Genomic DNA, 15,959 nt, shown 5'->3' on the forward strand with positions numbered 1-15,959 from the left:
AAAAATCTGCATAGAACATAAGTTAGTGGGACTGAAGGAAAGTTGACCTCCTTACATGTCACCTACATCTTTATTTGTTACTTCTCTACCTGTGCATCTCAATACCTCGTCCTTCTCTCTTCTATCAAGGTGAATGTGGAAGTTGATGGACGACGCCGGCCTTCGCCCGGGGGCCCTTCGCCCGGGGGCCCTTCGCCCGGGGGCCCTTCGCCCGGGGGCACTTCGCCCGGGGGCCTTGATGTGGAACCCTGATGAGAACCTGTCACAGTTCAACAAATATTAAGCTAGAGAATTTAATCATAAACAGTTTGTATGAAAATCACAATGCAGAGTTATGTGTTAAAGATTTGTCTTTGTCAGCAGGATGAAAAGCTCCTTGACAAGAGGATCTGGACAAAGGGGCGGAGCCAGGGATGTTTGGTGTCTTTATCATGTTCAACATGTTGATGAGTCACAGAGAATAATTCATGGATGTAGATGAACGAGAGCAAACAATAAAACATTGTCAAAGAATTCAGAGTTGAATCGTCAATGTGGTGAACTTCAGGAGGGAGTTGTGTCAGTCCGTCCGTCGGTCGGTCGGTCGGTCCGTCCTTGGGTCCGTCCATCGGTCCGTCCGTCCGTCGGTCGTCTTGAGTCCCTGTAGTTTCACGACTGGAGGTTTCTCCTCCTCAGTTGAACATCACACATCAAACAGACGAGTCTGTCACACGAGAGGCTCTGGAGCTTTTCACACACGAGAACATTGTCACATTGTCTAAACATACGGACTCTTGAACTCGTCAGATGAAGAACAGAAATCCAAGTCTTTATTTCTTGTTTCCAGTGGAATCTGACTGGTGACAGTAGTGACAGTGTTGTTTGCTCGTTTCACTCCAGGTCCGGCATGTCTTCGAATCCCTCCGCTTCCTCCTGCCTCTTCTTCTTCTCCTCCTCCTCCTTCCTCCTCTCCTCCATCGCCCTCTTCATCTCCTCCTCCACTTCCTTCCTCTGCAGGTTCTGCTTCTCTTCCTGCTCCTTCTTCTCGTCTCCGACCTTCTCCTGCTGTTTGTTCTCCGCCGTGTCGTACGCCCACTCCTCGTCCGAGTCGCTGATGTCGTCGTCGTCGATGTCCCAGTCGGGCCGCGGCGTCGCCTCGCTGGCGTCGACGGGCTCGGGCTCCGGTTGGTAGTTGGGATCCTCCAGTTTGCCCCAGGACACCTGGTCGGCCTTCCGCATGGAAACCTCCACTTTGGACGGGACCATGTTGACGCAGCTCCGCGTCACGTCGATCACCTGAGGGGGCGGAGTCAGGGACATTCTCTAACAACATGGAAACAAAGTGAATTTGATTGACACGTGGGCGGAGCTCTGGACTCACCCCCCACAGGTGGAAGTCTCTCTTGAATATCTTGTCGTTCTCAAACTGGATTTGACACGAGAGCTGCAGGACAGAAGGAAATCATCATCATCATCATCCTCACGGTCACTGTCGAGCGCCAACAGGCTGAATGGGAGATTGTCTTATGGGACGTTTGATTCCATGTTGTCTCAGATCAGCTGCTTCCAGAGAGAATTCATGTCTTAAAACAGCTTTTCAGAACCTAATTGGATCACTTATGTTACAAGTGACAACTAATAGGAGTTGTGGTATAAAAGCTTTAGCTAATTTTAGTGAACATATTTATCAATGAATGATTAAAAAGAGAAGAGATTGTCTTTTACCAGTAAATGCTTCAATTCAAAGCAATAAACTTTGAATGATTACAAATGTTATCAACCTGTAACAAGTGTCTGCATTGTGATTCATCCACATTCTTACTTATGACCTAATATGAATTCATAAAGCTCGTCATTTTTACATAAATGATCTATAAAGAATAAGTTAGACACTAACTAGTAAAACAGTCTTCACATAAGCCTGCATGTAAATGAACAAGATAATTAAATATATATATATATATAAAGTACATGTGATGTCGCTCACCAGCGTGCGGTTGGCGTCGACGCAGGACAGTTGAGGGTTTGTGTTCTTGGCGTAAATTGTCAGAACGACATTGTTTCCAGTCTGATGCCAGTCGTGTCGACACGCCACCTTCTTCTTGTCCTGACACACACACACACACACACACACACACACACACAGAGGTCAGTCTCATCAGACTGGATACGGACAAATATGAAATATCCTGACTGAGAATATTTTCACCCTGTATATTTTCTAGCACAGTTTCTTCTCTTTTACATGTTTGAACCAGGATAGAGATCTTTCTCATTCAGAGACTTCTGAACACGGTCGGGTCCGTACCTGTCTGGGGATCCAGCGATGTTTGCCGGTGTCGCAGCCCTTCTGGTCCAGGAAGGCGTTGAAGTCCATCGTCCGGATGCAGCAGCAGCTCCAGTACTTGTACCTCAACAACATCAATCATCATCACATTGACATGAAACTGCATGAATGAAGGGTGTGTTTGACTTTATTCCTTTGTGGAAAACGTATGATGATAATAATAATGAGGTAGTGTCTCACCCCTCGTGGAAGACGGGGGCTCCGGGGTGGTGGGAGCAGATCTCCTCGTCCGTCTCTGGGCCCTGGTACACCTGAACGCACCATCAGTAGTATTCTACAGGTTACACTTTCTCCTCACCTGTCAATCACGTCGTCGGCTCACAGAGGATTTCACATCAAACGCTCATATTTTTAGTAGTAGTATAAATTTTCCTAAAATGGATTCACGGTTGACCTCGTGTGTTGTTGCCGTCCTCGTCCACTAGATGGAGCCGCTGTCGAGCTTCAGAGGACGCGTGAGGACACTTGTCTTCATGTAGTCGTGAGGACACGTCGGTCGGTCCTCACGACTACATGAAGACAACAATGTGTTTGTGAGTCAGTGACTGATGAATAAATAATAAGTAATAAAAAGACTCACTGATTTACATCCCGAGTTCTTGCACCTGGTTCCCGACATCACGGCCTGATTCTCTGTCGGGACGCAAACAGGAAACAGGAAGTCAGGAACGTTTGTCATCCCACATCTTTCAACTTGTATTTTGAGGAGTAAAGTGTAATTTGTCTTAATTCTAGTCCAGTGACCTGCGTCATTACGTCTGACCTCAAATATAGACCCTCGGGTTTAGAAACATTTCATTTTTTAATGTAATTCTAATGGAAAATATTTGTTTTTGGATTCACTTATGTTCAGAAATGCAGTTTGTTCATGATTGAAATGTCATTTTGACTGAAATGGTCTTTAATGTTTCACTTTCTATGACAAAACTGAAAATATTCCCTTGAATCTGTCTCGTTCCCCCTCTGACCTCTGACCTTTCTGCTCCTTCTCCGCTCGGTTGCTGATCTCCAGTTTCTCCAGAATCTGAGCGAGCGACAGCGACACGTTCTGAGGAAGTCGGGTCCGGTGCTCGTCGGAGCTGCGCACGACAACACACACACCATGTTAACACACACACACACACACACACACACACACACACACACACACACACACACACCTGGGTCGCTCCTTCTGCAGCGCCTCTGCAGACTTGGGTCCCTGGTAGATGATCTCGGGACCGTTGGTTTGTTTCGTCTCCGTCTTGTCGGACGAGACCTCGGGCCGCAAAGGCTCATGGGGCTTCTGGTCGCTGTGGCGCCCGTGGGTGCAGCCCTGCGCACAACCAGAGACACAAAATAACAGAAATACATCTGGAGTAAAATCAAAGTTTGAAGAGATGGATCCTCTTTGTTTCACGGCTCATTCACAAGTTACAAGAAGTTTAAAATTCAAGAATTCATCATATGAGAATATTAATACCAAATCTTGTTTTGAATATTGACAGAAGTTTAGTGTTAAATATTAGTTTTAAAATTCATGTATTTAACAGAAAAAAACAGAATAATTGTCTGAATATTTTCAGTAACTGTCTGTTAATAAACCTACAGAATTAATCTGCTCTTAATAATAAAACATGGTTTGTATCAATATTAATTTTCTTTTATTTGGCATCAGATTAAAAACTTGAGTTTAATGTGTAACATTATCTAAGTGCGTTTTTCCTCCTCCATCCTTTTTAGATATGAATTCATACAGTAACTTTATGAACGTTCACAGTATTCGTTGTATTCGTTACCTTGATGGAGAGAAACTCTGAGAAGTCCGTCGTCCTCTTCCTGCAGCAGGACCAACCCTGGAGGACAGATATGATCCGTTTCATATTTATCTGTCTGTCTATTCATCTGATACTCGTCAGTTAGTATTTTACCTTCAGGGCGTCGTGGAAGATCGGGATTCCAGGATGGAAGAGGCAGGAATCTGTAGGAAGAGAAAGACACAGAGAGGCCATAAATAACGGGACAGTCGGTCGGCAGCTGCTCAGACGAGCATGTGGCTCACACACACACACACACACACACACACACACACACACACACACACACACACACTCACTCACTCACTCACTCACTCACTCACTCACTCACTCACTCACACACACACACACACACACACACACACACACACACACTCACTCACTCACTCACTCACTCACTCACTCACTCACTCACTCACTCACTCACTCACACTCACACACACACACACACTCACTCACTCACTCACTCACTCACTCACTCACTCACTCACTCACTCACTCACTCTCACACACACACACACACACACACACACACACACACACACACACACACACACACACACACACACACACACTCACTCACTCACTCACTCACACACACACACACACACACACACACACACACACACACACACACACTCACTCACTCACTCACTCACTCACACTCAGAGATAATCTTCTTTGTTTGTCCAGATTTGATTTTCAGTTTCTACATTGAATTTGCAGATGAATGAGAATAAGAGAAAACTTTCAAAATAAAGTTCAGTCTATGAGTTACATAGTTTCAGCGGTTGTTACTGGATTTGGAGAAGTTGACCAGGTTCAATATTTGTTTTAGAATCTTCCTGATTTCAGTCCAGTGACTTTTTGAGAAAATCTGATCAGATTTACGTTTCACTGAGGCGTCACATCATCAACAGGAGATCAAATCAGAATCTTTACCCTCCTTGTTCTTGTCAGCTTCATATTTCTGTCCACAGCCTTTGTTGTAGCAGAGCAGCGTCATGTTGCCTCCTCTTCTTCTTCTCTTCTCCTCTTCTTCTTCTCCTCTTCTTCTTCTCTTCTCTTCCTCTTCTTCTCTTCTCCTCTTCTTCTTCTCTTCTCCTCTTCTTCTTCTCCTCTTCTTCTTCTCTTCTCTTCCTCTTCTTCTCCTCTTCTTCTCCTCTTCTCTTCTCTTCCTCTTCTCTGTCAGTTGTCTTAGGGTCCAGCTCTCACGTCCAGAAGGTTCGACTGAGGAAGGTTCTGTGTGTCTGGTTGAGTGACAGGAGATATAAATAGCGGCTCAGTCCTCAGCTGTCAGGACGTATCTGACGCGTGGCAGACGAACACATTCCTGCAGCCGAGGCTCCACAGACGCTCACAGATTCTTTTCTCACAGTGATTCGAATCTGACGTGTTGGTTCACTGGGAATCAAAGAGCCTCCTCATGAATCCTCTATTTCACTTTCAGTATACAGTATATATTTTTCTTTTCCGGCAAAATCCAGCTGCAGTTTCTCTTTTGAAAAATAATTGTAATGATTTAAAGATGCTCGACAGCAGAGCAGGTTTTTATGTAATGATGTGAACAACATGTCAGTTTATTGTTTGTCTGATGAGTGGGACACTTTATTCTTCTGTAAATACAACATGAAAGACTGAATGTGATCTTCAGTTTCTGCTCTTCTGACTGAAGTGACAGAACTCAGTCAACATTGTTGACAGAACTGGAGGAAACTGGCAAACAACCAGCACTACTTGTTTTTAATAAAGAATTATGTATTTTAAACTGTATACACATATAGTACACAGAAACTCCTGAGTATAATCTAATACTTGAACATCAACGTTAATGTCGCCCGCTGCCGCCATCTAGTGGTGACAGTTAGTGTCACCCGCTGCCGCCATCTAGTGGCGACAGTTAGTGTCGCCCGCTGCCGCCATCTAGTGGTGACAGTTAGTATCGCCCGCTGCCGCCATCTAGCGGTGACAGTTAGTGTCGCCCGCTGCCGCCATCTAGTGGCGACAGTTAGTGTCGCCCGCTGCCGCCATCTAGTGGTGACAGTTAGTGTCGCCCGCTGCCGCCATCTAGCGGTGACAGTTAGTGTCGCCCGCTGCCGCCATCTAGTGGCGACAGTTAGTGTCGCCCGCTGCCGCCATCTAGTGGCGACAGTTAGTGTCGCCCGCTGCCGCCATCTAGTGGTGACAGTTAGTGTCGCCCGCTGCCGCCATCTAGCGGTGACAGTTAGTGTCGCCCGCTGCCGCCATCTAGCGGTGACAGTTAGTGTCGCCCGCTGCCGCCATCTAGTGGCGACAGTTAGTGTCGCCCGCTGCCGCCATCTAGTGGCGACAGTTAGTGTCGCCCGCTGCCGCCATCTAGTGGTGACAGTTAGTGTCGCCCAACAAACCCCTCGGTGAAATCAGGTGATTGAAATAATAACAAGCAGTAAGATAAAGGTCATAACAAACTAATGCAATAAGAATTATGAAACTTTACAGAACAATACAGAAAACACTCATACGGAGGCCTGGAAGGGACAAACGAGATGTGGCAGAAAGTAACAACCAAGTCCTCAAATCAAAAAAATCCTGAAGAGGAGGAGGAGTGGGTCGTCCACTAGCCAAAAGGTCGGTGGTTCGATTCCCCTGGCCGCCTCCAGTGAACATGTCAAAGTCACTTAAACCGCAGTATATAGTAAATGATGTATAAGTATTAAAATATCATCTAATAATCTAAAAGCAGAAAAGTGTTTCAGATTGTAATTTTGACCTTCTGTGTATTTTATTTGCTTCTTGGACTAAAGTGATGCCTTTGTGCCCTTGAGCAAAGCCCCCTTGTGCCCGACAGCAGCACCAGGCAGATATTAAAATATTAATATGTGAAAAGCTGCAGACACACAAACATGAAACCAGACGTGAGGATGAATTAATCAAACACGTTCTCAGACCCTGAGGCTCAAATTAAAACTCACAGGATTCTGTTCCACGTTTCAAGTCCTCGACTTTTTATCGTCTGAGACTTATTAAAAAAGAACATTTCATGGGTTTTTGTAGAATCTTTGCAGGTTGAGGTCAGAGTTCAACTCGGCACCTGTCAACAAAACAAGACGACGACGGTTTAGGAATGAAAATGACTTTTTTTTATTTCTTCCAAAAAAGAATCCCTAGAATAAACAAATATACTGCTGTAAAATAAAAAGCCTGTGATTTTTGTCCGTGTGAACATTTGTTAGATTTCCATGCTTTGATACACAATCCATAGTTCTGCTTTAAATAAATAGAAAACAATGTACAAGGACAAAGTGGGCGGAGACAGAGACCAGAGAGACACAGAGTAAAAACATTTGGCATCTTTGACAATATCCCTGGCTTGATGGAACACGTTGTCCCGCCCCCCACTGAGGAGTAACCATGACGATATATATACTGCTGTATCAGAAACATAAACGAGTACATGAAAGTAAAAAGCGGCTGCAGGATTATGAGCGTGTGAATATTCTCTATGTACAAGAGTCGTGAGGCAGCGAATCTCAAAACAAAACACCGATGTAGAAAAAAACCACAAACGTGCTCGAGAATCTGACTGAAAGTGTTTCTCTGTTTCTGTCGCTTGATGAATCTGTGAATTCATCCTGCGACTCACGCGACGGCCTGCGGGGGGCGCCGCAGGTGACAGATGTTTCTTTAAACTTCAGTCACGGACGACAAGAGGAGGGAATTCATCACCATCCTCATCATCACTGTCAGATCATGCTTTTTTGTTTTTTGGAAAAAGGACAAACACCCACGACGACGACAGAACCATGCGCCCACCGACGTTTTCCTTCTCCACGTTGGATTCATGCTACAACGATGCAGATCTGGTCCTGAACTGACCTGACGAACCCAGACGGAGAGGCGGGAAGAGGAGGGACACGACGAAACCAAAGGAACCAGTGAACGGTTCAGGAAACGGGAGAAGATGATGTCACTGTTCTTCACTATCTAGTTTCCTTAAGGGGAAAATATCCAAGAGGACAAACGATGTGAAGTTTCACTTGAGAGTCCGAGTGTCGGACCTGAAGGAGACACTTGTCCTAGCGGAGCAGGAAGTGGGCTTCTCCCAGGTGAGACTGGAGGGGACGAGGACGAGCGTCAGTCGTACGATCCACTTGTACGTGACGCGAGTTGGGATCGTGATTCCAGTGGAAATTTTGTTCAACTTTCCAAGTGATTTGTGGAAAAACAACCGAGTTGAGCTGCTGCTGGAATCTGTTGGCATTCGGCTCGCGGTCGGACTACGTACTGTACGCCCCCACAGTCAACGGTCCAATCAGAACGCAGTTTGTGACAGAGAGGCGGGGCTAGGGCGTAGGAGTCGTGACAGGAGAAGAAGATGAAGAAGACGAAGGGACGGTGAAGCTGGAGGAGTCGACCAGGGTTCATCCACACCTAGAGACAATAGAGCTACAGATACTAGACACTGGCCGAGGACGAGAGGAGCAGGCCATCGACACAGAAACTGGTTATTGTTGTTATTTTTTACATATCTACACAGACCAGACTACAAAAAGAAGAATCGTAGAGATAGAACAAGTCGACTGACGAGGACGATCACGGATGGTTGGGATGTGGACACGAGGTCGTCAGTACGAACGTTCAGCTTCCTGCCGTCGGCTGGTGGATCAGACAAAACTCTAACTACCTTCACAAATCGGCCTGGACTCGTCACCTCGGTGCAACGTCTTTGCATTGTGCAACAAGAGCTTTGTACAAAAACAAAAAAAACAAACGAGCACATTTCATGTTAAACTCGCTCGGAAAGTCTGACCCCCGGGAAAATTAGCCCTCAATGGAAACAAATACACGACAAGGTGAGACAGTACACGCACAATGAGACAGTCACGCGCATGGCGATGTACAACGACGTCGTACGTCAATGCATGTGGTTTCCGTGGCGACGGATTGTGCCGAAGGTTCAGACAGTCTCACTTTGATTCAGTGCAATTTAAAGTGAATTCAACTCGATTCACTGAACTCAGTCGCTCGCTGCTGCTGTCAATCATAAAGTTCAAGATGTAGGTGATGATGTGGATCCGTCACCAAAAAGCTGTTTCTTTAGAAAACCTGGATGTTTGAATGAAGACGAGAACAACAGATACTCACAGGATCACCGAGGTGCTAACCATGCTAACACACACTTCCTCCATTTTAGCCCCAAAAACGTGAAGATAAACCTGCCTAGCAACAGGCGACACCTTCATTTACCATGGTGACATTTTGCTCACGTGGAGGAAATCACTTTTCATGTTCAACTTCCGACCAACGAGTTTGTAGCCGAACGTAAACGTCTGTTGAGGAATTTCACTGTGCCACCTTGAGAAATATATATTTTAATGGAAACTTCTGGTTCGAGGACAGTCCAGACGACGCTGTGTCATGCTAGCATGTCGTTGCTAACACCCCGTCTGTCTGTGTGTCTGTGGCTTTAACCAAGACTTTCAGGCTGAAAAACACAAAACAGCAAAACGCTTGACGGCAATTAACAAAACGGTTTCGACAAATTTTACTTTACAAGCTCCGAAAAAACATTCAGCAGAGGAGAAACGCTTCCTCCACACACAGAGCAGAACATGAACGCTCTCTCTGATTGGTCGACGGAGGACGAGGCAGAGGAAGTCGTAAAGGTTTCGTCTGAAACAGCTGCTGAGAAAACAGGGATATTAAAACCCACTGAACGAACACGAGATAGCACCAGTATGAAATAAAGCTAATTCTGCAGCAGTCAGACATATATAAATACATATATGTGTTTTTATATACATGTGACTGAAAACCAGAGGTAGGATCTCCGTCTTTCTCTCCTGGAACGTCACTTCATCGATAAGATTTACAACACCAATCAGACGACGTAACACACACCAGCAGCTGTTTCAGACAATGACCATCCAAGATGGCGTCCCTCCACCTCGTGCCTCCATCTTGTTTTTTGTTTGTGGGTGGTTGCTCCTCCTTGTCTGAGTCTCAGCCATGTTTAACGTGATCAAATCGTCTTCTTCTGCTGCTGTTTGTTGAGTTTGTGGCTTTTGGCACTCTGCTCCCCCCGACTGGTTTCTACATGAACTGCATCTGAACAGGGGGAGAAGGAAGAAACAGGAATGTCAGATGAAGTGAAACTTGAAATTATTAGATCTGTATTCTAGTTGCTTTGTGATTTTCCTTTGGGAGCAAATGAAACGGCCGATGTGATTATTATATCATAATATTCGTGAATTCTTCTGTGCGTCACCTGGGCTCCGGGCATCGGTGCGAAGGGGTTGGTGGGTCTGAGGACAGGCTGGTTGTACATCATTGGCTGAGGAGCCATGACGGGGACCCCGCCCATCTGACCCATCTGGGGAGGGACCTGCAGAGGGCGAGGGGGGCGGAGTCATGGCATGTTTTAACTTATTGTTTTGTGATATTCTTATCAGGAAAATCATGAAGCCATGAATCCATAATGAAAACAGCCAGCCGAAGGCCTCTTATACATGTACAGTACAGTACATCATATTATGGTATGTGTGCTTGGAGAACACTCACCATTCCATACACAGGCACTTGCGGTGTGGTCATGGGAAAAGCCATTGGAGCCGGAGCCTGGAGGGGAACAGTAAAGTTTTCACGTTGGATAGTTTTACTGCACATTGATACAAATCTCTTTATGATCTCTGACGTCAGATTAAATCACAGTCGGAGCTCAGTGGAAACCTGCTCTGAGCATCGAACGCCGCTCAACAAACTGTACGTGAGTGAGCATCTCGGAGGCGGAGCCTCTTCTAAGGCACATCCTGTACACCAGTGATCATATAAACAGACGTCACCTCTCACCAATGAGCATCTGGGAAACCTGCCACATCTGCACATTACAGGATCAGGACCAGTGGGATCTCATGTAAATGTCAATATCACGTGTAAATAATTATCTGTGTGTTGACATCATATATAATTATCATCTCTGCTGTCTTTGTAAATGGTCGATCACATAAATCAAGGTAATACAATGGTGGGTTTAAACTTTTATGGGAAAAAAAATAAAACCACCCTCACATTATCCTGTAATTAGTACTTACAGTACGCAACGACACTTTAATGAATGTTTTGAACAAATTGTACGTTACACTGGAACAGAGTCTGATTTGTCCTCATGACTGTATTTATCATTATTCTTCTTGTCAGTTGTGAACAAAGGGAAAGAAATTAAATTAGATCGCTTCACAGTGAAAACTGTGTCACGACATATGATGGAATGTTAGAAAGATATTGAGGAAGAAGAGAGATTTATAGAATTTGGTTGTAATATTACGAGAATACGTTGAGATGAAAGACATAAAACTTAAAGAATAAAGTCGTAATGTATCACATCCTTATATTTTTAACTATTTTACAATTCTCATAATTGTTTTTTCCTCTTTACATTTTTATAACATTATGTCTTTTTGAAAAGTTACACCTTTAAAATTACACCTTTGTCTTGTAACAACTTCTGTCTGACGCGCGGCTCTCGCTCGGTGACGTCTGATTTATTTCTGCCGCTCTGACTCATTGGTTGTGTTTCGGCTCACGAACGTGACGTTTGCTTTTTTTGAGACACGAATATTAATATTTTCTGTTTTCATGTCGAGGCAGAACTCAGTCGACCGTCTGACAGAGACAAAACCAAAAAGTCATTTTCTGTGTTCGATTATTTGAATGATGCGTCTTCAAGGAAGAGAAGAAGAAAGAAGGTGACAGGAAAGAGATGGAGAAGAAAACGGCGAGAGGGAAGTCATTTAGCAAGTGGTTGAGGCTAAACAGGGAAAAGTACTTACATAACTAGTATAGAACATTCCATTCTGCATCGGGACGCGACAGGGAGAAGGAAGAGAGGGAGAAATGATGAGGTGAAGACAAAGAATACAAGAGAAAAACAGAAGAAAGAAACGACAACGTGGGCAAAAAGAGAGAGAGATGAACAGGAACGAGCAGAGGAAACAAAAAGAAGAGGAGGAGGAGGTGAAGATGTCGAAAGCAGTGAAGTGAAAAACAGGACGGAGCAGATGACGACGCAAAAAACAAAAACACGGGGAAGGAAGACGAGTCGATGACAGAGCGAAACACGAGGTGGACAGGAAGGAGAGAGAGAGGAGATGATAATATTGGAGAAAGACAGGAAGTGAAGGTTAGTGACAGTTTGTCCTCGTCAGCCAGAAACACACACACACACACACTTATATACTGTACCAAGTCAATACACTCACATGCACAGTGTGTGTGTGTGTGTGTAGGTTTACTTCGAGTGAGTTCTAAAGAAGAAGTTTTTGATAAAGACGCCATGATGGATCGTGTCCTCACGTCCACGCTGTGTGATTCTTACCACGTGTGGCACAGGTATGGGCGGCGGGGCCACGGGGGCGGGGCCCCACTGTGTGGTGGTCATGGTCTTGTTCTGCCAGTTGTGGCCCCCGGTCAGCTTCTTCTCTCCAGGCTGACTCCAGTGCATCTCCGGCCTGAGAGGAACAACACGAGTCAGACTCTCAAAACAGAACCTTAATCAAGTCGCTCCTTCTTTAGAAACATCCTCTGAATTTTAGACACAAGCGTCCGTCACAGAACGTAGAGAAGCAGGGACATCAGGACTTCCTGTTGGTACGAAGCTCCGTCCTGAAACTACGAGAGCTGGAGACACTTACTTCTTGGCAGGAGTTCCACCAAACTGGAGATCTGAGGAGGAACAGAGACAAACAGGAAGTCAGTGATCAGAGTTCATTGTAATATTTGAGATGGTTTTTAATGGCTAAGTCTTCGTGAAGGGAGGTAGATGTTCCAGAAGAGTCTCCATGTTTCTACGCTCCAGAAAACGTCACGTTCACTTCACATTTTCTGACGCTGATGGAAACAGGAGATGGAATCAGCGGTGCGACACCATGAAGTGTCCCCTGTCGGTCGCTCAGTTGGTTGCGGTTACCAACAGATGGCGCCAGAAAATGACTAAAGTGACACACTGGGGCTTAACGTTTCTTTGATTGGTTTCTTAAAGCACGCACACGTCGGTGCTGCTCTTGGTCGTCACTCAGTCGAGACTAAAGGGTAAAGGTCAATGTGCATGTAGATGTAACCTGAACACCCACGTGTTTTCTCTTTGGCTTCCATCGTACTTGACCTGAGTAGCTGGTTTCATCATGACAACAGAGGAGGACTTGTGGTGTTGCTGCCACGTGGAATCACAGAGGGTTGAAAGATAATATCTGAATATGTGGAGACTCACTGCCCACGAGGTTTGCCAGGGAGGAGTCCAGGTCGTTGGCGAGCAGCTTCCCTCCGTGATGGATGCTCATCTGAGGAGGAGGAAGAGGAGGAGGAGGAGCCGAGTGCGTGGGAACCGTCGGCTTCAACAAGTCTCCCAGAGCGTCGAAACCTGGAGGGACACCAGAGGAGTGCGACACGTGAGCAGGAACAGTTAGTGGAACCACACAGAACCAGAAGCAGAGAGCGAGAGATCACGTGTGTTGAGTTTATTAAAGCAGCCGTCACATCAAAGATCTGAAAGGAAACATATTCAGGTTGATGGTGTTAATGTGGGCGTGTCAGAACAGCTGCTCGATGCTTCGTGCACGTCTGTAAGATGGTGATGTCACCATGGAACAGATGTTTCAGTGTTCTCTTCCTTCACTTTCAACTTTTTTACTTTACAGAACTTTTTACATAAATGAAAAAGTATAACACGTGAGAGGAAAGAGCAAAAATAAAGAAAAAGCAGAATGTGTTTCCTCTGAATGAGGTGGGTCCTGAAACGTTCAGGAACATCAGTGCGTGAAATCAAGGACTCAAAAGATTCAGATCGACAAAACCTGCGGCTGCAAAAATCATAAACTGAGAGAAAAGATTCTTAATTTGTGAAGCAACAATCTGACAAGCGATGAAGGAAACAAATTCTTCTCTCAGACGGATTCTGTTCTACAGCTGAACGGTTTTAATCTCAGAGCGCTGCTGAACATGAACATCCCTTCCTGTGTCACAGTTAATTGAATTCTTCCTGACCTGTTTTAACATTTAACTACAGAGACACAGACACAGAGTCTAGAATCCCTGAGTCAGTCGCTTCAGATGATGGATTTATCTCACTCTCACACACACACACACACACACACACACACACACACACACACACACACACACACACACACACACACACACACACACACACACACACACACACACACACACACACACACACACACACACACACACACACACGCGCGCGCCACGGACGAACACAATCACACACACAACTAATCACTGTGTGTGTGTGTGTGTGTGTGTGTGTGTGTGGAGGAGAAAGTGAACCCTTGTGATACGCTGAAGATTTCTTACATAGTTACAAAATGTACGTGTGAATTCTGTTGTTTGCATCATCACTCCCTGTCACAGGGCGGACGAGGAGCGAGATATGAAGATATGAATGTGCTTGTGTCGCCACAAAACCACAAAGAGGGAGGAATAATATTTAGTCAGGAAGGGAAGTTCAGGTCTGACAGAGGTGCTGACACCAGAAAACACTTTCCTGCTCGATGACAGAGGGGAGGAAGACGAAGAGAGAAGAGAGGAAGAGAGGAACTGGTGGAGGAAAGAAACACAGTTCTGTTCTCCATCTCTTTATTTCTCTCCCACTGTCGCCACTTCCATTATCGTTGTCACGGAGATAAAACACATGGTGACTTATTTTCTTGAAGAAGCAGAGAGATGAAGAAAGAGAGAGAGAAAAACAAAGAGTAACATCGCGGGGGGACCAGGAGGAGGAGGAGAGTAAAAGAGGGAGGGAGTCGGAGGTGAAGAAGCTGATGGTGTTCAGGTCGATCTGGTTTAGGATCAAAGAGAGAAATCGAACACATGCTGCTGAACGTGAGATCAGGGACGAGTTTCTTATTGTTGAAAATATTAATACATGATGGAAAGACGAGGAAGCAGGTGAGACATGAGAGAAAACCAACTGCTCTTTTCAATCATTGAAATTTGCAAATGCAGAATTTCAGATTTTCAAAACCGACCGAGAATCTAAACATATTGATTAAAGATCCAGCAACTGTCAGACACAACAAACAAAACAATTCATGAGAATCAAATAAACGTCGAGGTTCTTCCACTGAAAGAAAGAAAAGTAATCACGTGTGAGAGGAGGAAAATAAAGAGACAGACATAATGACAGGTCTGTGGACGTAGACGACGGCAAAGAGATATTAATAACACCATGAAGAGCGTTGTCAGGTAGAAGTGGACAGGAGGAGGAGGAGGAGGAGGAAGAGGAAGATGAAGAAGAGGAGGAGGAGGAAGAGGAGGAGGAGGAGGAAGAAGAGCAGGAGGAGGAAGAAGAGGAGGAGGAGGAAGAGGAGGAAGAGGAGGTAGAGGAGGAGGAAGAGGAGGAGGAGGAGGAGGAAGAGGAGGAGGAAGAGGAGGTAGAGGAGGAGGAAGAGGAGGAGGAGGAGGAGGAGGAGAGCAGATGGAGAGCAGATGGAGAGGAGTTGCCTAGATGATTCTTGTCTTGTGAAGTGTGATGATGAAAAAAAACTGAGCGAAGGATGAAATAAACGGAGGGAGGAGGAGGAGGAGGAGGAAGAGGAAGAGAGGCTGTGAACAACAACAAAATGAACAGAAGCAAACAGATGGACGGAGGGAAAACGACAGAAGAGGCACGCACGAATATTCTCCGTCTGATTCTCACGTTTCTCGTCCACGTCGGGAAAAGTTGACTGAAACATACTTTTCTTTTTCTGAACGTTCATTTCAATTGTCTCGTATTGGGTCCAGATTCAGTGCTGTTAAAAAAACGAACACAAGATTTCAGGAACTTTGAATTCATCATC

General features: G+C 45.3%; 2 protein-coding genes across 5 annotated transcripts in view; both read right to left on the reverse strand.

Annotated features, from left to right (window-relative positions):
• Positions 1 to 408: 408 nt before the first annotated feature.
• zgc:92429 (uncharacterized protein LOC445063 homolog) lies at positions 409 to 5,422 on the reverse strand. 2 transcript variants are annotated; one of them, XM_047336117.1, is made up of 12 exons: positions 5,227 to 5,422; positions 5,065 to 5,136; positions 4,237 to 4,286; positions 4,105 to 4,161; positions 3,487 to 3,641; positions 3,302 to 3,405; positions 2,907 to 2,959; positions 2,507 to 2,577; positions 2,288 to 2,390; positions 1,967 to 2,086; positions 1,361 to 1,423; positions 409 to 1,275 (listed from the first exon to the last, which is right to left on the reverse strand). In XM_047336117.1, the coding sequence occupies exons 2-12, from the start codon at positions 5,126 to 5,128 to the stop codon at positions 871 to 873; spliced, it is 1,245 nt and encodes a 414-aa protein (XP_047192073.1). In that variant the 5' UTR covers positions 5,129 to 5,136; positions 5,227 to 5,422; the 3' UTR covers positions 409 to 870. The 2 variants fall into 2 exon arrangements, with proteins under 2 accessions (XP_047192073.1, XP_035506746.2); XM_035650853.2 differs by lacking the exon at positions 5,227 to 5,422 and having other exon boundaries at positions 5,065 to 5,220.
• A 1,796-nt stretch (positions 5,423 to 7,218) lies between these two features.
• Positions 7,219 to 15,959, reverse strand: part of si:ch211-200p22.4 (phosphatidylinositol-binding clathrin assembly protein) — a 31,549-nt gene continuing 22,808 nt past the window's right edge. For 2 of the 3 annotated variants that reach the window (XM_035650754.2, XM_035650735.2), the window contains 7 exons: positions 13,367 to 13,516; positions 12,792 to 12,822; positions 12,476 to 12,608; positions 11,931 to 11,954; positions 10,663 to 10,719; positions 10,370 to 10,486; positions 7,219 to 10,209 (listed from right to left, as the gene is read on the reverse strand). In XM_035650754.2, coding sequence (XP_035506647.1) covers positions 10,195 to 10,209; positions 10,370 to 10,486; positions 10,663 to 10,719; positions 11,931 to 11,954; positions 12,476 to 12,608; positions 12,792 to 12,822; positions 13,367 to 13,516 — 527 coding nt within the window. In that variant the 3' untranslated portion in view covers positions 7,219 to 10,194. The remainder of the gene's footprint in view (positions 10,210 to 10,369; positions 10,487 to 10,662; positions 10,720 to 11,930; positions 11,955 to 12,475; positions 12,609 to 12,791; positions 12,823 to 13,366; positions 13,517 to 15,959) is intronic. The other variant, XM_035650745.2, reaches the window with a different exon arrangement.

Source organism: Scophthalmus maximus, chromosome 12 (genome assembly GCF_022379125.1).
Source record: "Scophthalmus maximus strain ysfricsl-2021 chromosome 12, ASM2237912v1, whole genome shotgun sequence".
In the NCBI taxonomy this organism is placed as follows: domain Eukaryota; kingdom Metazoa; phylum Chordata; class Actinopteri; order Pleuronectiformes; family Scophthalmidae; genus Scophthalmus; species Scophthalmus maximus.